The following is a 23,560-nucleotide window of genomic DNA, read 5'->3' as shown; positions in this document are numbered from 1 at the left end:
CATGAACAAACCCTCCATTAATTCAGATGACTGTATTGCCAGGAAAACGGTGTGATACTTATTGTCATGACAAGTTGTTGTAATATTTTTGAATTTTGTGTCGCTAATAGCTATCAAAGGTATCAGGATTATAACCTAAAACGCCAGACGCACGTTTCGTCTACACAAGACTCATCAGTGACACTCAGATCAAAATAATAAACCCATCCAAGTATAAAGTTGATGAGCATTGAGGACCAAAATTCCAAAAAAATCTTTAACAGGTTCTGTTGGGTTATATGTATCACATTGCTTTACTCCTAACGATTTATAGCTTAAGGTGGTACCTAGCACTACAGGGAGATAACTCTGTAAAATCAGCTTAACGTTTTAATTACGTTGTGTTGTAAAGGGAATAATAAGCTTCTCAATGATCAAAACTGGTGTTTGTCAAACTACTATATAACCAGTGTAATTTTTCTGACAAAACGGTTGGTTCAAATTTTTTGAAATATTTATATTTTTGTTAAAGGGTCAAAGTAAATAATGTGTCAAAATTTTATGAAAATTAAACGAGCCAAATTTATTTTAATGAAAGTGTTGGGTACTACCTTAACTGACATACTGCATACATTCAGTATTATTTTTTATACCAATTGTCGTGGCTGTCGTGGATACAAACGAACCACACATTTTAATCTGAGCGAATTACAAATTGCCCATCAGTATATAACTATGCAAAACTGAAGATTATTATTGTAGTTTAAAAGAAAAACAAAGTATAAGGGGTATCCATCCATGACACAGAATCAGTAAATGAACAACAACAAAACACACAATACGTAAAGGAACAGCGCTTGTACTGCTGTTCTGCATCTCAAAGTTTGTATTTGTAACTAATCAACAAACATATCAAAACAAGCTTAAAAAAATCCGGCATCATGACACAATTTAAAATCAGACAAAAAGTACACGAAGGGCACAAACAAAGGAATGAATAAGTAAATATGAATTTTAAATGCTTTATTGATCTATTAGTTGTTTTTATACAGAATGTCTTAAACTGGATGAACTTTGATAGTCTAAGAACAGCTTTTAGTCTTCAGTTACTTTATTGATCTATTAGGTTTTTTTTTAAACAGAATGCCTTAAACTGGATGTCCTTTGATAGTCTAAGAACAGCTTTTAGACTTCAGTTACTTTATTAATCTATTAGTTTTTTTTTTAAACAGAATGCCTTTAACTGGATGTCCTTTGGTACTATAAGAAACTTTTTCATTGACGTTACATTTTATTGCAAACAATCAGCAATATTGTTATAAGAAACTCCACCTCTAAATGATATCGTTATGTTGTTGGTGCAAACTCGAGCGAACACACTGTAACTTGACGAATTTGACCTAACGATTAAAAATGAACCTGTACCAAATGTATACTACAAAACGCGATAGCGGCAGTCTTATCTTGCACTAACAGTCACGTTCTTAGCTACTTTGGTCCATTAAAAAGTCATCACTTTGTTATTAAAGTTAACACTAATATATCCATTGGATTTGATTCATTCACCGTTATAGTAAGTATTTTTTTTTATCTACTCCGCTTTACGACAAGAAAAAAAAAACACAAAAAAATAAACTTATATTAGAAAGTAAAGTAACGAAAATGATGAACTCTTCGGAAAATTCAAAACCAAAGGTTCGTAATCAAACGTCAAAATCGAAACTCAAACACATCAAACAAATTGATAACAACTGTCATATTCCGGACTTGGTACAGACATATTTCTCACGCTAAACCTCTCACTTATTCCTTATTCGTTACTTATTCCTTATTCCTTATTCGTTACATATTCCTTATTCGTTACTTATTTGTTACCTATTCCTTATTCCTTATTCGTTACTAATTCCTTATTCCTTATCCGTTACCTATTCGTTACTTATTCCTTATTCCTTATTCGTTACCTATTCATTACTTATTCCTGATACGTTACCTATTCGTTACTTATTCCTTATTCCTTATTCGTTACTTTTAAGATTTTTAATATCCTTCCCCCTTTTTAATTGTTTATATTCTTATCTCTTGTGATAGTTCTAAATTTGTTGAAGTAAAATGACATTTTTATGACTTATTTATATGTGTTTGTGTTTAACCGATCCTGTTACTTTATATTCGATACTGATTTGTTTCTTCTTTGATTTTTATACGTTCTACCTTTTAACTGCTTCATATTCGTATGTTTGAAGAAAGTTTTTGGTTCGAAGGGGGGAACTCATCGTTTTAGCGCTTGTATAAAAAAGAAAATGTGGTATGATTGCCAATGGGACAACTCCCCACAATAGACCAGAATGACACAGAAATTATCAACTATAGGTCACGGTACGACCTTCAACAATAAGCAAAGCTCATATCGCATAGTCAGCTATAAAAGGCCCAGACATGACAATGTGAAACAATTCAAACAACAAATCTAACTACCTTATTTCATATACAAAAAAAATAAACGAAAAACAAATATGTAACTCAAAAACAAACGACAACCACTTAATTCCAGGCTCTTGATTAGGGACAGACACATACTTACATAATGTGACGGGGTTAAACCTGTAAGCGGGGTAAACATAGTTTCGGAGCTAGACTTATACCTTGTTTAATTCGTTCCATTACTCACTTATAACACGCTTATAATACGTGTATTATAAGTTGCACCTTTTAAAAAAATATTTCATTTGTTTTCTTGTCTCTGGTGGTAGATTTGGATTCTTAGATTTGATATAACCCTATAAGCGCGTATGTAGCCGTTTCAGCGCTCGACTGATACCCTGTTACTTATTCGTTACTTATTCGCTTATAATACGTTTGTTATACGTTGCACCTTTTAAAAGGATTTTCAACTGTGTCTCTGGTGGTAATAATGTGTTCTTAGAGATGAAATAACCATATTAGCGCGTATGTACCCGTTCCAGCGCTCGGATAAAACCCTGTTACTTATTCGTTCCTTGTTCGCTTTTAATACACGGGTTTACGTCGCACCTTTTAGAAATAAAACGTTTTTGAATTGTGTTCAAGTCTTTGGTGGTACTAATGTGTTCTTAAAGATGAAATAACCATATTAGCGCGTATTTACCCGTTCCAGGGCTCGGTAAGTATCCTGTTACTAATTCGTTCCTTATTCGCTTTTTATACCCGGGTTCGCGTTGCACCTTGAAATAAAATGATTTTACATTGTGTGTATATCTCTGGTAGTACATTTTTTCTTCTTCTAAAAGGTACAACGTATAACAAACGTATTATAAGCGAATAAGTTACAGGGAATTAACCGAGCGCTGGAACGGATACTTACACGCTAATAGGTTTACTTCATCTCTAAGAACACATTGTTACCACCAGAGACATGAACACAATTCAAAATCATTTTATTTCAAGGTGCAACGTAAACCCCGCGTATTAAAAGCGAATAAGGAACGAATAAGTAACAGGGTACTAACCGAGCGCTGGAATGGGTACATATGCGCTAATATGGTTATTTCATCTTTAAGAACAAATTGTTACCACCAGAGACATGAACACAATTGAAAATCGATTTATTTCAATGTACAACGTATACCTCGCGTATTAAAATCAAATAAGGAACAAATAAGTAATAGGGTATTAACCGAGCGCTGGATAGGGTTATTTCATCTCTAAGAACACATTATTACCACCAGAACCATGAACACAATTATATATCCTTTTCTAAAAGGTGCAACGTATAACAAACGTATTATAAGCGAATAAGTAACAGGGTATTATCCGAGCGCTGGAACCGGTACATACGCGCTAATAGGGTTATTTATTCTCTAAGAACACATTGTTACTACCAGAGTCATGAACACAATCAAAAATTCTTTTCTAAAATGTGCAACGTATAACAAACGTATTATAAGCAAATAAACGAATTAGTAACAGGGTATTAGTCGAGCGCTGGTACGGCTACATACGCGCTTATAGGGTTAAATCACATCAAAGAACACAAATCTACCAATAGAGACCAGAAAACAATCGAAAATAGTTTTTTAAAGGTGCTCATTGTTGAAGGCCGTACCGTGACCTAAAGTTGTTAATTTCTGTGTCATTTTGGTCTATTGTGGGGAGTTGTCCCATTGGCAATCATATCACACCTTCTTTTTTTATACAAGCGCTCAAACGATGATTTCACCCCTTCAAACCAAGAACCATCTTCAAACATACGAATATGAAGCAATTAAAAGGTAGAACGTATAAAAAATAAAATAAGGAACAAATAAGTATCGAACATAAAGTAACAGGATCGGTTGAGCACAAACACATATAAATAGGTCATAAAAAGGTCATTTTACTTCAACAAATTTAGAACTATCACCAGAGATAAGAATATATATAATTAAAAAGGGGGAAGGATATTAAAACTCTAAAAAGTAACAAATAAGGAATAAGGAATAAGTAACGAATAGGTAACGAATAAGGATTAAGGAATAAGTAAGGAATAGGTAACGATTAGGAATAAGGAATAAGTAACAAATAGGTAACGAATAAGGAATAAGGAAAAAGTATTCAACTTGACGTCCATCACTTGTATGAAGATATTTAAGTGAAAATACACATTTGTGAATATGAATGATCATATACATATTTGAAATATTTTACCCTTTCAAGTGCAAAAGTTTTCCCGAATTGGGGGAGGAGGGCTGAGTTAGTATTCAATGTTACAATCATCACACAAGGTTTAGTTCTCTGTTATATATTCGTATTATTTGATTTATGCGTGTAAAACCTTTGACTACCTCACAGTCTAAATGTCAGTAACAATACGATGTGATAATTCAGCGTTAAAGATGAACTGTTATTAAGACGATACTATGTTACCTTGAAAGTTTAGAAATTTAAGCGTATAACTATTTTATTGTTACAATGACGACGGTTTCGTAACAGTTGTCATTTGGTTCTCTTTGCCAAAAAATCCTTTATGTACAATGTCAAACGAAAAACATGAAAGAGAAAAAATGCATTAACTCTGCGTTTGCTCAAATAACCAAATCATTTCAACCTAACTATATATTTCGCTTATTGTGTAATACCACCATTGTTTTCTCCTATTTGTCTTTTATACCTTTGCACTTTAATAAAAAAATATAATAATTGGCATGAGTAAAGTGTTATCCTGTCCATTACTACAGAAAAAAATTCAAATAACATTTCATTGCATACAAGACAATAACCATCACTGAAAGTAAAAAAATGAAATGATCACCTCTTCATATGTTCTTTCTTTTTTTTTTTACCTCTGTACAAGCTTTAATAGCCATATAACCTGAAGTTTCCAAAATATTCTTTTTTTTTGGCAATGAATTGTAGGTCTGGACTAATTTGCTACAACTGTTAAATTCTTTTATTTTTATTTTAATATATTTTTCTGCCCTTTTTCGTATACAACAAGATGTGACGGACTATAATTTGGTGATATACCACATTATGGTTATGATGTTTAGCGTCTTTCAAAGTACTCCAAAGAAGATCTTTTGTCATAACGGTTATCTCCTACAGTACTTTACGAGGGAAGATTCGATTCAAATCTATGTTTAAAAGTAACATACAGTGTTAAACAAAAAACAGTTATCAATATCAAACCTTAGATCTGCTCGAGTCTATGAAAGATGTGGAGTTAATTAAACATTTTATAACAATTTAATAATCACTTTTAATAAAGCACAATCTCGAAACGTAGAGATATAAAATATATTCAGATCTGTATGTCTTCACATATATTTGCTATGAGGGCACCTGCCGCTTCCGAAATTCCACTAAAACAAAGTATGCCTTAGGTAAAGTAACTGGGGAAGAACAAGTTTAATATGTTATATTATTTTTGTTTTGATTTCAGATGAGAAATTTTGTACTACTTGCTTTGTTATATGTCATTCATGTGAAAGAAGCAGATCTGTTTTTTCTTGGTAACTATAATACAACGATCTATAAATACAATACTATAACAGATACAGTTAAGTCGGCCTCCTATCTTGACCTACATCTAGAAATCAACAATGATGATCGGTTGAAAACAAAACTTTACGACAAACGAGATAATTTCAGCTTACCAATTGTGAACTTTCCATTTCTAAGTAGCAACATTTCAGCAGCGCCTGAATACGGAGTATATATCTACCAATTTATACGATATTCCCGTGCTCGTATTTCCTATTATGATTTCCTTCATATCATATTTAACCAAGAGCTCCAAATGGTGAAGTTGAAATTATCCCTGCGTAAATTTAAAGGACGCCATCAGGAGTTAGTTTACCGTTATGGAATAACCGTTTCACAGATGATATCCGATATGTTACCTACGTCGTTACTACAATTCCTTTCCCTTTTGATGATTTTGACCTACCGAATTAGACTATTTATCGGTTTTGTAATAACATGAGCAACACGAAGGGTGCCACATGTGGACTTGCTTAGTCTTTAGTTTTCTATGTTGTGTTATGTGCATTAATATGTGTCTGTTTGTCTTTCATTTGTAGCCATGGCGTTGTCAGTTTAAATTCTTTCTATGAATTCGATTGTCCCTCTTGTATATTTTGCCCCCTATTAGAAGTATAATATGTTATTAAAAAAAATCAACCTAACCTAAAAACTTAAAAAAACAAGGTTTCAATATTCATGATTTTTACTATGGGAAAACCTAGATGCAATATTCCAACGACTGTTATTCGACAGGACTCCAATCTGTAATATAATTTGCAGAGCGGCCATTGACAAAAACCTTGCAATCGAGGGCACACATTATAAAACAACGCACTATCTGTTTATGTACATTGTTTGATACTTAATTTGAATCTATTTCAATTAGTAAACGGAATTTAATACATGGAAAACATCTATTTCAATTAGTAAACGGAATTTAATACATGGAAAACATGACGGCCATGCAGATCAGATCTGGATGGTTAAGTATTAAACAACTGGGAGCTTATTCACAAATCATCAGTTAGCTAACGGACCCGATAACATCTCAGTTAAGTGACCGCTAATTTTAATTCCTATTCACCAAGCCATCGTTAATTAACGCACCCATTAGCGTCTCCGTCAAGAGTTCCGTTAAATCCGATAAATATCATAATATATCGATTTTATATTTAAATATACTGTTGACGGTTTTATTTTTGTGGATACCAATTTTCATGGATCAGGCTAACCTTGTTTTTTTGTGAATATCTGATTTTGTGGTTTTAACAAAGTTTGCATACAAACCTTTTTTTAATGTGTACTATGTTTAACATTTAAATTCGTTTTTACCTATGCTATTGTATCCACTACAATTGGTATTGAATGAATAAAAATGAATCCACAACTATGAATCAACTAATGACACAAGTATTAGGACGACCGTACTTTACTTGAAACTGTGTAGATAAAGTAAAGCTTAATTTGCATATTTGCATTATTGTCATAGAAAACAACCCCAACAAAAACAACTCTATTTCAATTGTGTATGTCATACAGGCATTAAAATTACAATAAATGATGTGCTTGTCATTCAGAAAAAAATTAATCGAGATTGAACTACAAGTATAACAAAAACACTTTAGAAGACTGTATTGCCAACAATAATGAGCAACAGTCATGCCATTTAGTAAGCTATAAAGGGCATGGCATAACAAAATATTTAAAAAACAAAAATAATTTATGGCACAACAGAAGATCGGTATACAGTCAGTCGGAAAAGAAACACAAGACAAAGATCAAATAGTACTTGCAGTTACTGGAAGCTAGTTTAAAAGCAGTTCTAGTCGAATACATAAATCATGTTTTCTCTGAATTTTAAGTCAGTAAACAGCGAATGAATTAAGTGTAGACAGGTCATAAACTATACAGATTTCACCAATTATCGTCTACGATGATGATTCTTATCTTCATACCAAAAATAAAGGAATGATTGCAATATTAAAGTTATGTTTTAATCAAATAATTCGTTTTCTCAGATCAGATTGGAAAAAATAAAGACCACTACTGTTCGAAAGGATCTAGTGCATGGGAAGATTGCAAAACATGCAAATGTCGTCAGAATCATGATACATTTTGTAAGCTTAACAAATTTGTAATCCTTTGTTTTGTGTATCTTCAATTTAAGACACAAATACAACACGCTTAAATTTATCTTTTAAACAAATCTCGAATCTATGAAAGATCAATGAAATCGGAATTTTGTCTTTTCGATATCATTATACAGTTAGATGCTTACTAGATATATGCTTCATCCCAATAAGATGACGACCAAGCGATGAGAAAACTTTAAATACATTTTACGTTAATATTCCGTTTTTTATCAATAGAAAACATTTGAAGTTCTGGCTCTTTTTTCGTAAGAACTTATAGTTCTTATCGGAGTAACCAATTGCAGACACCAGCAGCTTTTGAATTAGATCTAGTGTTTAACGTATATTTATACTACCACATAGGCTAATATACAATCAGATTATGTGAAGACCTAATTAAAAGATAGATCACGCTTCCTCTCTTTGCTGAAAGGTTATGACAATGTTCCTTCTAAGTTCTGTTTTGATAGCCTATTAATGTTACTTGTTTATATGTACAAATGTATACCAGAAGTTTCGAGTCTCGTATTCTTTGATGTGTTTCCACGACAAAAGAACTCTAAATGAAGCAAAGCTGTACTTTGTTGTTACTTTTATGCTCTTGTACCCATATAACTATGTCTTTTTTTTAATAAACTTTTTCATTGAATTTTCAGTACAACTTGGTTGATTCCGATTGGTTTTGACTCATATTTGTTAAACAGTGGAATACGATATCCCCTTAACATCATACAATTTCAATTATTGGATTTTTTATTTCGCGAACCACAGAAAAAAAGCAATCCCCGTATCAGATGCGTCTGATAGTTGAGGGCTTATTTAAGTGGTATCATGTGCTACATGTACGTACCACTGATATGGTCATCTGAAGTCTTCAATTCAAAGTTGTTTCTCTATTCCCAGATTTGGTAAACAAATGATGTATTTGATCGAAAGTTGCATCCGATTTCGTAATTTATCTTAACTTTCAACATTTGATATCACAAATTATAAATGTGTTATGTAAACGAAACTCCCGTCTAAACACTCTCTCAGGAATATCATTAGCTAAAGGTGAACACGCAGGATTTTTGTTTGTCTAAAATTAGATCTGTGGGCATGCTTTAGTATACATTTATATATTTTCAATACAGAGTTTAATTTGTAGCAGAGTTGCCTTCCTTAAAAAATATAAGCGGTGTTGTTTCCAGATTGATATACATAGTAGATGCATGATTATAATTTATCATGAACATCCAGCATTAAAATAACGTTGTTCAATTTTTTTTCAGATTGTCCCCGCTGCCTTGGCTGTGATTATATGTCCATTGAATGCGAAGGTAATGTTTCTATATGTAATAGTAAATATTTAAAAATACATCAATACTAAAATTTTCAGACATTATGCATAATCGCCAGAAACATGCCAGGAATTTCTATAATTTCCCGCATTATAATCCCATAAAATAACACCGATTTCATTATTTCAATGCAATTTAACGAGAAAAAAAAGTTCAGGTCTAGCCCGTTTTTATATTGACATTAAAGTCTTTTGTAGAGATTTGAAGATAATCTATCATCGAACATTTATCAGCTACTTTGTTAAAAAATTTCGTTTAAATATTGAATATGATGTGAACACAGGTTGAAGAGAAAATCGATGATCATTAGAAACATCTGAAAGTGCCACCAGTATTATGTTCTCGACGCATGTTTCTGTCGAACTTAATATAAGTCAGTGTGAATGTCGCCTTTTTACGACACCAGTATTATGTTCCGGACGCATGTTTCTATCAAACTGAATATAAGTGTGAATGCCGTCTTTTTTCGACACCAGTATTATGTTCCGTACGCATATTTCTATCAAACTGAATATAAGTGTGAATGTCGTCTTTTTTACGACACCAGTATTATGTTCCGTCCGCATGTTTCTATCAATCTGAAAATAAGTGTGAATGCCGTCTTTTTTACGACACCAGTATAATGTTTCGGACGCATATTTCTATCGAACTGAATATAAGTGTGAACGCCGTCTTTTTTACGACACCAGTTTTATGTTCCGTACGAATATTTCTATCAATCTGAATATAAGTGTGAATGCCGTCTTTTTTACGACACCAGTATTATGTTCCGTCCGCATGTTTCTATCAAACTGAATATAAGTGTGAATGCCGTCTTGTTTTCGACACCAGTAGTATGTTCCGGACGCATATTTCTATCGAACTGAATATAAGTGTGAATGCCGTCTTTTTTACGACACCAGTATTATGTTCCGTCCGCATGTTTCTATCAAACTGAATATAAGTGTGAATGCCGTCTTGTTTTCGACACCAGTAGTATGTTCCGGACGCATATTTCTATCGAACTGAATATAAGTGTGAATGCCGCCTTTTTTACGACACTAGTATAATGTTCCGGACGCATGTTTCTATCAAACTGAATATAAGTGTGAATGCCGTCTTTTTTTCGACACCAGTATTATGTTCCGTACGCATATTTCTATCAAACTGAATATAAGTGTTAGTGCCGTCCTTTTCCTTTAAAATTGACACAGATTCATGTTTTAAGCTATTTCCAGTTCCGAATTAAACAATTGTGAAAAAAGGGTTTGCATTGCAGTCATTGATCAACAAATGCCAACCGAACTCATACAATATTAGACAATTTAATTTTGTTCGGGCTAGTTTCACAATGCTTTTTTTTAATTTTCTGTCCAACAAAATATAGTTCTGCATACAACTATGTATTTCAGTGCGTACATAAATTAAGCTTTGCATTCTTTCAGCTTCTTTCTTTAGCTTCAGCAGCATAAAAACTTTTAAATTACTATTTTGTCAGGCCAATTAAATGCTGAACATGATTGTTCTAAAGGATCCAGCCTCTGGACTTACTGCCATGGCTGCTATTGTAACCATGAGTATCATAACGGTAGGTTAATACCTTTAAATAGTGATTATACATATATAACGGTGTAAATTCGTTTGTAATATGTTTCTTGTAGACTACTCGATTTTACTATATACACGCAAGCATAGCGTTAAATATATATAAGGAGTTGTTCCGACTTTCTCACTCTCTTGAAGTTTTATAAAATCAACGGAGTATCTACTTTCAAACAAATATCAGCTTTTATTTGAGCCTTGATTAAAAAAACATTTTACAATCAGACAATATCCTTTATCCTTTCAATAGTAAACGAATTCGACGGGTTATAAATAAGGTGCTATAAACTAGACATTAAAAGAATGTTCGCATATTATTTCTAGATTACAAGATTTCTGTTGTAAGTTGAAAGTATATAACAGTAACTGAACAAAAAAGAAAAAAATGAAGGGTCCGTGTGCTTATTTTCGAGATTTAAGTATTTGAAAATTCGGCGACAGTTTATACTCTCTACATTTTTTTTTAATGACATTGCAACATTTTTTCTTGCGGAAAAAATTAAAACATTACAAGGAAATTAAATTATTACATTGGTTGCAATGAATAACATTGATTTCCCAGTTAAAAAAAACCCGAAAATTTCACATCTGAAATAAACGTGGGAATGCGCAGAAAAAATATACAGTTTCTTACATGTTTTACTACATTAATTTCTTTAAAGACAAAATCCATTTGCCAATGTAACAAAACAATAATTAGTTAAAGAATTCAAATATCAAAAAATATTCAACTCGTGACCGAACAACACTGATAATTAACTCATGCGCTTCTCGCATTCGTGAATTAATGTGTTGTTCAGTCATTCATTAAATATTTTTCTCTTTTTGAAATCTTCGATTAGTTATTCTATAAATATTTTGAAAAATGTCTTCCTTAACTATATGTTTTAGAATTATGAACAGAATAGTAGGGGTTAGCGGGTACAATTTCAATGGCACAATATGGATACCGCCAGAGGATTATTAATATCTGGCGAAAATGAAGGTTAAAAAACAAAAATCAGGAACGAGCATCCTAAATAAAGACAATTATGCTTAAAGTAATATGTCGATTATTTGATAATTTTACACATCCACAAAGTATCAAGGAAATTAGTTATGACCCGTGTCCTTTCCCAAAACGACCTTCATTTACACTTTTGTATAAACCACCTTTACACAAATATTTTGGAAATAATGATATGTCTCATATACAAATATAAATGACTTGATGTGAAAATGATGCTATGTTTTGAAGATCTTTCAGTTTTGAATAACATTTTAGAGGAAGCAAGTTTATACTTAAAACTCAATTTATAAATTTAAATGCTGATGTCTTTCAGTCTTCTGTAGTTTAAGCATGTAGTGATTGTTAAAATCAATACGTTATGCAAAATCTGTTTTTCTTATCAGAAAGGTTTAACAAGTTTGTTAATCTTACGTTCATGACAAAATATGGAGACATACTTTTATAAATAACAATTCTTCAATGATGCGGTTGTTGAATTAGGACAGTCAGAAGAACATACCACAGATTTTAATCGTTATTCTACCCAAGTTATTTATATGAAAAAGCACATGTTCCGCTCTGTATTTATCTCATAATTTTTTTTCAAATTCTTATGTCGTTCTATGTAACTTATTTAAAAAAAAATCATCTCAAGGCAAGAATATTCAAATGTGAAACAAAACACCGTTAAAGCCCCTCCTTATACACATTTAAACTTTATTTTATTTTATTTTAAATTTTTAAATGGGTATTCCTATTCATTATACAAATAAATAGGATGAAACAAAAACTAACAACACAGAAATTAAACTATCCAAATTAGAGCAAGGTCTTTAACAGGTCGGGTATACCACCTTATATGGATATAATAATTCATCGTACTTATTTTCCGGACAATACTATTGTTTGTCTCCATAATACCATAATTTTAATATCTGGGTTATTGACCAATCAATTGAATGATTAGAAATTCAAAATGGAGTATTACGTGGTTAGAATTAACAGATAACACTTTTTTTAATAACACACAACGCCATTGTTTACAGATTGATAGCACAAAGGACAACAAAAAAGAAAAACAGGACAACAAATATTCACGAGTAGTATAAATACCATTTGGTACTTAGTGTTAGCAGTTAATCCTATATGGAAGAGTAAGACTTACTTACATGCAAGCATGCGTATTGTTATGCGTTTACTTTTCTACATTGGCTAGATGCATAGGGGAGGGTTGAGATCTCACAAACATGTTTAACCCCGCCGCATTTTTGCGCCTGTCCCAAGTCAGGAGCCTCTGGCCTTTGTTAGTCTTGTATTATTTTAATTTTAGATTTTTGTGTACAATTTGAAAATTAGTATGGCGTTCATAACCACTGAACTAGTATATATTTGTTTAGGGGCCAGCTGAAGGACGCCTTCGGGTGCGGAAATTTCTCGCTACATTGAAGACCTGTTGGTGACCTTCTGCTGTTGTTTTTTCTATGGTCGGGTTGTTGTCTCTTTGATACATTCCGCATTTCTATTCTCAATTTTAATCACTTATGAATGTAATATGTGTAATTGTACTATTGTTGATACACAACAAATGAAAATGTTTCCCATTTTTTAAATCATTTTGTAACAAAATTAGTGAAGATTTGTTATAAATATAAAATGAGTGTGTTATTACTGTGGCCATAAAACGATCGAGCAATTCGTCGACACTTAGAAAATGTTATACCAAGAATACAAGATTCCTCAATTATCGATATTCAACATGCATGTTGAGACACACAATAGATTCAAACTTTATATTTATGTTTCTTTTTTCAGAATGCATAAATTGCGTACACTGTCACTATGGTCAAGTACAATGCGAAGGTAAGTTTTATTTACAGTATTAATATATTCATAGAGTATATCAGTATTTTTAATAAAGCCATATCAGCGTGAGGTTTGGCTAGCCATAAAACCAGGTTCAACCCATCATTTTGTCTCAAAATGTCCGGTACCAAATCAGGAGCATGGCAGTTGTCATCTCATAGGCATTTTGTAGGTCTGTTGTTTTGTAGCAGTTCAGTTTTTCTGATGTTCCATTTTTTAAAACAGTGGTATACTACTATTAAAATTGAGAATGGAAATGGGGAATGTGTCAAAGAGACAACACCCGACCAAAAAGCAGATAACAGCTGAAGGCCACCAATGGGTCTTAAATGCAGCGTGAAAATACCGCACCCGGAAGTGTATTGGCTTTATTTAATACCGACGTTATCATCACCGCAAAAAATATAGTCAGTACTTTGCTAATGACATGATTTATTACATAATGTTCCACGTTGGTAGATTAAGATAAATGATTAGAAATTAGTTAGAAATAAAAATTGTTATTCCCAATATACTTGTCCCTTTTATATGAATTTAAAAAGATAAAATGTATAGTACATATAAAATCATATGTTCTCCACATACCATTGTAAGATTGTGATGGTTGGAAACAATTTACAATCAAACAATATATCTAAAAACCCTACCTCAACATTATACTAATTAATGATCAGCGCCAAACTTTACATGTTTTTTCTCACATTTTACGGAAAAAAGGTAAAATAACACAAATACATAAAAAATTCTAAATTGAAAAACCTTAATCGATCATGTTAATAATATGGAAAAATTAAGCTCAAACTCATCAAACAAATGTAAAAACAGCTGCCATATTCTTGATTTAGTACAGGCATTTCCTCGTGTTCCTTATCATGCTTATTTAGAAACTGAATTAAACTTGATTTAATGGCTAGATTATCTCAAACCTGTATAACACCAATAAGAAAAAAAAGCATATGCAAATAATACAGCTTACATAACGTACATTTTAGTATGGAAACATTCTATAAAAACGAATGCTAAAATCTTTAGCAAAACTCCGTTTTAATTGTTTTTTTTCCATTTAATGATCATAAATAAAGCAGTTACTATAGCTAGTGCTACATTTATAGAAAACAAATAGTTGACTTCAACTTACATGTATACAGGTACAAAATTAATATAGAGATACCGTTTTCATCCATTGATAAGTAATATATACATATCTATAGACTAGTTCTCCATTTCCATTCTCAATCTGAAAGTGTATGGTTTATACATTTCCAATTGCAATCTTTCCATTTTGTAGCAGTAACATACACACAACATCAGAATTTTAACATACCCCAGCTAAACGTTACGCTAGTGCATGTGCATATTAACAGGGATTTTTATTTAAACAAGCAAATTTCTCCAAAAGATTTATGAGGAAGACTAGCGAATTTAATATATGGTAAACTGGTAAAGACGTCTGATCAGTAAATTAACTGATTGTGTCCTTATCCTGATTGGACCATTTTGACTTATTCTGAGTAAACTCATCAGAGATACCAGGATTGAAATTTTATATTTACTCCAGACACACGTTTTGCCTACAAAACTGACCAGTGACGCTTGAATAAAAAATGTTAAAAAGGTAAAACAAAGAACGAAAAGTTGAAAAGCATTGAGGACCTACAATTCCTATAAGTTTTTTCCAAAACAACTAAGATAATATATTCCTGAGGTATTACTAATGTTATTTCAACTGATCGGGCGGAGCTTACGTTTTATTTGCATAAGAACAGATTATTTGAAGATGTGTGTGATAAGGATGATTGCCGTTATAATTATTACTGATTTCTAATCACCTATCAGTGTCATCAAAGGAATTTACAAAAGAATAACTGGACACTTCATTGATGAGTTTATTCTAAAATACCTATCTAAATATGGACTAGTTTATTATGAGCGAACCGGTTAAACTCCGCCCAGTCAAGTGAAATAAATTGAGTAATAGAAACGCCTTAGTATTTAAAAAAAAATCAGAGTTTTGTAAACAGTTAATTTATAATTATGAACATGATGTTGCAGGCCTAGCACGCTAACAATATCGTAACACCCGGTATTACTTCGGTTCGAGGTCATGTTCAGTTTGTGTCTGTAACCTTATTCAGTCAACGAGATATAAACATCCGTGACCTACTGTCGATGTAATTTATACAATAAAAATGGCAAATATTGCTAATCGTTTTATATATTTCTTTAACATCTTTTGTATTTCAGTTCAAACGCAAGCACCATTACCAGTTGTGACTGATTCACCTATAACTACAAGTAAACCACATTCCAGTACTTGCGACATTGTTGCTATTTTTGACGCTGTTGCCAGAAACCAGTTTATCGAGAATTTGAAGGCTACACCATGTCATAACGGCCAGGGCCGCCATGATAACGATGCTCTAGTTATGACACTGTGCAATGCACCTGAGAGTGCTAAGTGGATCGAGGGAGAACAGGTATTCCACATGTATTAAACAAATTGAAAATTATCGGTACAATGCAAAGGTAAATTTAACAATCTAACACGAGTCTGAGGTAAGCTATATATGAATTTGTATTAGAGAAGTTCGAATTTATATTTAAAAACGGATTTATATGACTGCAAAAATATCTTAGTCATTATATTTTACCATAATTGTATTAAACCTGCATGGCGTATTTGTAAAATTCTGCTGCGGTACATACAGAAAAGAAATCTTTTTTTATGGGTAGAAAATCCTCAGCATTTCCAATCAGTACCAAATCGAATTAACGTGTTTATTTGTGTTTTTACGGATGTTTGGTTGTGGTTGTAAATTTGTAAATAAAGTTTCACGACGAGCTTTAAAGGAAACAAAATTATAAAATAAAACTGATCATGTTCTACTGATATCCAACATTTGCAATATACTTGCAAATTAATCAGAAGGTATACAGTAACAAAGAACCAGTAAACGAAGCTGTCTCTATTTTCGTAGATATTAACAGATAATACATTAAATTAATCGGCAAAACAAGCATTGTTTGGTAAATTTCACGACACCGAATGTATTAAAATTTACATGGTATTATGATTATATAATACAGATAATATATGAAATTAATCGATAACGGCAAAACAAGCATTTTTTGGTAAATTTCACGACACAGAATGTCTTAAAATTTATATGGTATTATGATTATATAATAATCATAGAAAAAAACTGTATTAGAATAACTATGATAGAGAATACGTTTTTCTGAATATTCTCCCTGGATAATCAGTATGCATGTAACAAGGATACATGATTGAATGCGTTACATAGATAATTTTGTTTAAACAGCAAGGAGTACAAGTAAGGAATACCAGTACTGTAGTTGAAGAGTTGCCACCGTCAATTGTAGATTTGACGGTCGCAAATGCAGTTTTACTGGCGACGCGTAGCGAAGTAAAACAGAACTTTGCGACCGACAAATCAAAATTGACGGTGACAACTCTTCAACTACAGTACTGTTATTCCAATTCGAATGCATTACACAGAGAAATAATACCTTAGAGCTCGAAACAAATGTATAAATTTGACATATAAAAAAAACCGCGAAACTTCATGAATACTTTTGGCGCAAAGACGTTACAAACTGGAGGTTAATACGATACCCCTACGCTTCAAATTCGTTTTATTTTCGATAATATTGTAGTTATCGAACATTTGTTGATTCATGAATTCAAAATGGCGGGTCACTCCGGATCCTTAGTTACGACTGGCCAACTATGGATTTGACGGCAAATTTTACCCAATGATAAAAAAAGTGACACAAAGATTGCATTAGAATAAAGAATTTACGAATGTTTAATGCACTTTTTATATCCTCCCTATATCAATAACAATTCGTGTCAACACATACATACGATTTAGTAAGTTCGTGATACCACCGCATTGAAACAAGCAGTGACTTTGACCAAGTAGATGTATAGTAACTCATCATAAATCTTAGGGTAGATAATTATTACTAAGTGCTATTAACAGTTCATTTATATATTTAACTGTTTCAAAGATAATACATTTAAAAGATGTATTATAAGTCACAAGGTAGCAAGTTGACAACTCTCCATCCAAGTCATAATTTGTAAAATTAAACTATTAATGGTAAAATTACGGTCTTCAACACGGCGCCTTGACTCACAACGAACAACAAGATATGAAGACCCCAAAACAATGACCAGTGTAAAACTATTGAAACGGGGAAATCAACGGTATAGTTTATAAAAATACGAGAAACGAGAATCTTTTATGAGCCCCCATCAACAAACGACAACCTTTGAGCATCAGATTCTTGACTTAAGAAGGTGCAAACAACATGAAAAAAATCAGGGTGTTTAATCGTTTAATGCGACAAATAAGGACAGTGTTCTAGGTGATAAAAAATTACCCTGCACAAATGTCGTTTGAAAATAACAACGGCTTCCTGTTTTGATCACATTTGGATTTGAAATGAAAAATTACTTACAAATCTCTTACAAGCATAGCATTTTACCACAAAAAAAAACCAACATGATATTGACAATCAACTAGATTTAGATTATTTGTACGAAAACATTAATGAACTCGTCATTTTACAGTATGTATAAATATTTGTGTCTTTTGTAGGTAATGAACAAGAATTTAATGTAAAATTGTCAGTATCAGGAAATTATGGTGGCCGGTTAAAATCATTTCGCGCGTTTTCGCCTTTCGTATTCTATAGGGCGAAAACTCGAAATCGCAAAGTCGAAAACGCGAAATCACGAAGTCGAAAACGCAAAAATGCGTAAAGGAAAAAACGCGAAAACGACAAGTCGATAACGTTTCCGACTTCGCGTTTTCGCGTTTTTACCTTGACGCGTTTTTACGTTTTCGCCTATTAGCGATTTCGCAATTTCGCCTTCTTCGCGATTTTGCGATTACGCGATTGTGCCTTTTCGCCTTTTTACCTTTTCGCCTTTTAACGTTTTCGCGTTTTCGCCCTTTAGAATATGAAGGGCGAAAACACGAAATGGCTTTCAGTGGCCACCATAGGAAATGCATGTACCAAGCCAGGAATATGATAATTGTTTCTATTTGTTGGATATGTTCACCGAACAAGTACACAATTTTCTTAAAAGGCCAGGTGATGACCATCTCCGGGTGCGGGATTTCCTCGCTACGCTGAAGGCACATCGGTTGCCTCCGGCTGTTGTCTACGTTTTTGTCTGGTTGACATATTCCCTTTTTCCATTCATCAATTGTATTTTGTTTTTGCCATTTGATGAGGGGCTTTCATTTTTGAATTCAGTATTTTTGTTATCTCAGTTTTAACTTTATGGTTTCAATCAAGGTGGACATTAAGTTTTAGTGATTTTAAAATAATGCATCTATGTTTATCTGCTTTAATACAAGTGTCTCATTAATTTCGATTTTTTTTTCGATAAACATAATAAAAAATGTTTTAACATTTAAAATTATATACTTTTACTATTATCAGGTTCTTTTTAGGGATGGCACATGCTCAAAATCAGCTAAACCATATACGCCAATATTTTACCATGAAGGTAATGTTAGACTTGCAGGCATACTTATATCATGCAGTGGGAGTGAAATACGGGTACGTTATTACATTGTAATACAGAAAGTAATTTTCAACAGTTCAATACCAAATCAAAATGTACAACTAGTTATATATTGTTTGGAAATAAATACATGTAAATGAGAAAAAAAGTCGATATAGTATATGTTATTACCAATGTAATTTCAACTGATCTTACGCTTTAATTTGCATATGGACATAAAATTGAGAACGGAAATGGGGAATGTGTCAAAGAGAACAACCCGACCAAATAAAAAAACACAACAGCAGAAGGTCACCAACAGGTCTTCAATGTAGCGAGAAATTCCCGCACCCGGAGCCGTCCTTCAGCTGGCCCCTAAACAAATATATACTAGTTCAGTGATAATGAACGCCATACTAATTTCAAAATTGTACACAAGAAACTAAAATTAAAATAATACAGGACTTACAAAGGCCAGAGGCTCCTGACTTGGGATAGGCGCAAAAATGCGGCGGGGTTAAACATAAAACAGTCTTTTTGAAGATGTGTGCAATAGGGATGATTTCCGTTACAATTATAATTGATTTCTAATTATTATCAGTGTCACAAAACGGATATACAAAAGAGCGGACGGTATGATACTAGTATGGGACAAATAGCTGAACACTAATTGAAGAATTTATCCAAAAACACCTGAATATATACGGATAGTCCAAATAATTATGCCGTCTAGAAAGGCTATTTTTGATTTTTCTGTTACGCCTTCCTGCAAACCGGTTAAACACCGCCAGTCAAGTGAAATAAATCAAGTATTAACATCAGAACAGTTATTAAAAATTAAATTGGAAATATATTATAATTGCTTCCTTTGTTGAAACACCATTTAAAAACAAATAATATCAAGGGCATACAATTATTCAAGCATTTAGGAGACAAAAGTCAAAACATTAAAGCGCTTTAAATGCTGAACTCACCTGAACGTTTGAAAAGTCCTTGATTTATCCTTTGTCTAAAGCGTTTGAAAGATAAAGATTTTTGAAGACTTCAAAATGGCGCAAATGTATATTTTATTTATAGTTGAATGGCAAAAACATCAAATTTGTCTGTTTTATAAAATGCAATGAGAATTTTATTTATAGAAAGAATCATACCAAAACAGGAGGAAACATCAGGAATCTTTTACGTGAGTATTTCCTTATATTTGACTTGTTTATCTAGTTTTTGTTTGTATAAGAAAATGTAAACAAAGTATCTACTGGACCCATATGCTCATGTACAAGTTCTATAGCTGATATATATGTTCAAACAGCTCAGTCAATTGTTGATTGTTATACATTTTTTTCAAGTATTCTTTTATTCATATTTTGGACATCTTCAATCGCCTGTCCAAAGCCAAACGGACTCCTCGTTAGGTTTGTCTTGTCTTGACTTAATCTTAATGGATATAGGAAGATGTGGTGTGAGTGCCAATGAGACAACTCTCCATCAAAATAACAATTTAAAAATTAAACCATTATAGGTTAAAGTACGGCCTTCAACACGGAGCCTTGGCTCACACCGAACAACAAGCTATAAAGGGCCCCAAAATTACTAGTGTAAAACCATTCAAACGGGAAAACCAACGGTCTAATCTATATAAACAAAACGAGAAAATGTTTTATATATTGTTTTTAAAACAAACGACGTATAATATATGTGGACACAAAATATAATAAACAGTACTGCCTAGTATACAATATGAATTTGAAGTATACAAAAGGAGGATGATAACAAACATTTAGCGATAATACCGTGTCACAAACATGCAAATGCAGCTATTGTGTTTCTTTGAAACCTACATGTAAATAAGTATCTGTTACTTAGTATTATTAAATCAAGATACAGGGGCAGTCCCAGCCATTTTCATAAGGGGGAACGGGGGTCAAAGCATAAGTTCCAGGAATCTACCCCCTCCCTAATCTGCCCCTGAGACATAATATACATAAATCCTCATATGTAAAATATTTTACATGTAATGTATTATCATACAATTTCGTAAAAAACTAAAACTTTAGCATTTTATATCATGTAACTTTAATATTATAAGAACTTGTTCAAATTTCGAAGAATGCTAAAATTTTAGTTTCATAAATTGAATCTGTTTTTTTGGCAGCTAAACTTTTAGCCGTAAGAGTTTTGAATTAAAATTTTCGGTAGGCTAAAAATTTAGTTTTAATATATAAATGTATGGTGTACTAATATAAAAAGGGAATGCTAAATTTATAGCAAAGATGTTATTTCTTTTCTTTTTATTGCAGGATGATACTAAACCAGTTCGGAATTTCTTATCTTATTTCTTTAATAGATACATTGTATTCAGCTGAATAATTGAAAAGCTGAATGCAGTATCTCTGGCACAAAAGAAATTAAGGTTTTTCAACATGGCTGCGAATTGTTTCTCTCCATGAAATGGTTATTTAAAAAGATATATGTAAGTAATCATATATTAAATTTAAAACACTGGTTTTTAGCGAAAAAACCTAAACTTTTAGCCATTTTGCAATGATTCAAAACAATCCATTTTGAGAATGAAAATTGCAGTGAATCAAAATTTATTGCAGTCCGTTTTATATCAAACAACTAACTTATCCAGGATCAAGAAAAACAGGTCTTATGTAAGTTCGGACAAAGGTCAACAGTTATTGGTTGAACAAATATTTTGAAAAATTGATATAAATGCAAAGGTCTGAAAACCAAATGTTACAAAAATCACTTTCTACTTACAAATCTATTAATTCTTACTAGGTAAAACGAAAATGGTAGGAAAAGCAATTATTATAAAATATTTTTTCAAAGCTACATGATGTTTAAGTAATTTTAAATTTAAAATATATAATTGAAATATATAATCATTTGCCAACATTTTTTGATAGATTCAAACTTTTGCAGAATGTCTGGTTTTTGAAACTTAAACTTATTCACATGTTCCAGCAGAGAATGAATACCACGGCAAAATAGTATGTTGAGTGATGTCAAGATTGGCTGCAACTAGACTTTGAGTAATTATCTTGTTATATACGATAGGGATGGATTTCACATCAAACACAAAAAATAAAAAAATAGAAACAATTAAGATTCACATAGTATAATGGTAGTTTAAGTTGTAATTAAATAAATAGTAATACAATTTTTGAATTGTCTCAATATCTTTGACTGTCTGTTCTCGATGGTATCATAAGCAGAGTATCTAGAACTTCATTCGGTACAGGTATCCAAATACGATTAAGGAGTGTTTCCTCTTAGGCATATCTTCTCCTCCTTGTATGTGTTAGGCTTTAGTTTTGTTTGTCCTTTTGTGGATATATCAACTCTCCAACATTTGGATTTTCAAATAGATAGATCCTTGAGCGTCACTAAAGAGACATAGGTGTTCAAATTCACATCCGTTGCATTAACAGTAGTGTTGTCAATCTAATAAGAATGCTTGGTTTTTTCTTCAACCAACAAACCAACAAATTTTCTTAAAAACTGTTTAAATGTATTCCATTTTAAATTGAGGTTCAATATTGGATGTTAATTGCTTGTTGGTATGGTTTAGGTTACATTGGGAATTGTGTGTCGTGTATGATGGAAAGGCTCAAAGTATACGGTACGATGGTGTGTGGTTCGATTGTGTAAGCATGGTTCAAGGAGTGTGGTGTAATTGTACATCATAGTAATTGTACACCAATTAAATGGTGTATAATTGTGGGATATTTTAACTGTAGACTGTACCAACTATCATGGATTTCTTTTGGACATGTTGGAACAGGTAAGCCACGTCTTTGGTTATTAATTATTCTTAATTTTCAAAAGACTTGTATGCAGAATTTGGCAAAACTACGAAATCAAATGTGGACAAAACAATCATATTTTTTTCAATCCACGAAAATTTGAAATACAAATATAAATGAATACACAGCCATTTAGGCACAACAATTGTTTACCTTATATTTTTCAATTTTTTTTTTCAAAAGTAATTCAATTGTGTTTTAAATGTTTATACTTTGATAATGTAGTACACTTTAACCTACGATGAAAAAAATGACACATTTATATTATTACAAATCAAGTGTTTCTTAATAAAAGTAAACCGAAAGTTGCAGAGAAACTAAATCTTTTAGCATATTTTTTA

At 32.1% G+C, this 23,560-nt stretch overlaps 1 protein-coding gene across 1 annotated transcript in view; it reads left to right on the top strand.

Annotated features, from left to right (window-relative positions):
* The first annotated feature begins 1,465 nt into the window (after nt 1–1,465).
* The window catches only part of LOC143059557 (uncharacterized), a 106,301-nt gene continuing 84,206 nt past the window's right edge, over nt 1,466–23,560 (top strand). Inside the window, exons 1-8 of the mRNA XM_076233077.1 lie at nt 1,466–1,552; nt 5,876–5,945; nt 7,977–8,075; nt 9,362–9,409; nt 10,908–10,997; nt 13,812–13,859; nt 16,107–16,339; nt 19,344–19,463. Coding sequence (XP_076089192.1) covers nt 5,876–5,945; nt 7,977–8,075; nt 9,362–9,409; nt 10,908–10,997; nt 13,812–13,859; nt 16,107–16,339; nt 19,344–19,463 — 708 coding nt within the window. The 5' untranslated portion in view covers nt 1,466–1,552. The remainder of the gene's footprint in view (nt 1,553–5,875; nt 5,946–7,976; nt 8,076–9,361; nt 9,410–10,907; nt 10,998–13,811; nt 13,860–16,106; nt 16,340–19,343; nt 19,464–23,560) is intronic.

Source organism: Mytilus galloprovincialis, chromosome 14 (genome assembly GCF_965363235.1).
Source record: "Mytilus galloprovincialis chromosome 14, xbMytGall1.hap1.1, whole genome shotgun sequence".
In the NCBI taxonomy this organism is placed as follows: domain Eukaryota; kingdom Metazoa; phylum Mollusca; class Bivalvia; order Mytilida; family Mytilidae; genus Mytilus; species Mytilus galloprovincialis.
Note: the sequence above shows the minus strand (reverse complement) of the source record. Positions and strands in the feature narration are given on the sequence as shown.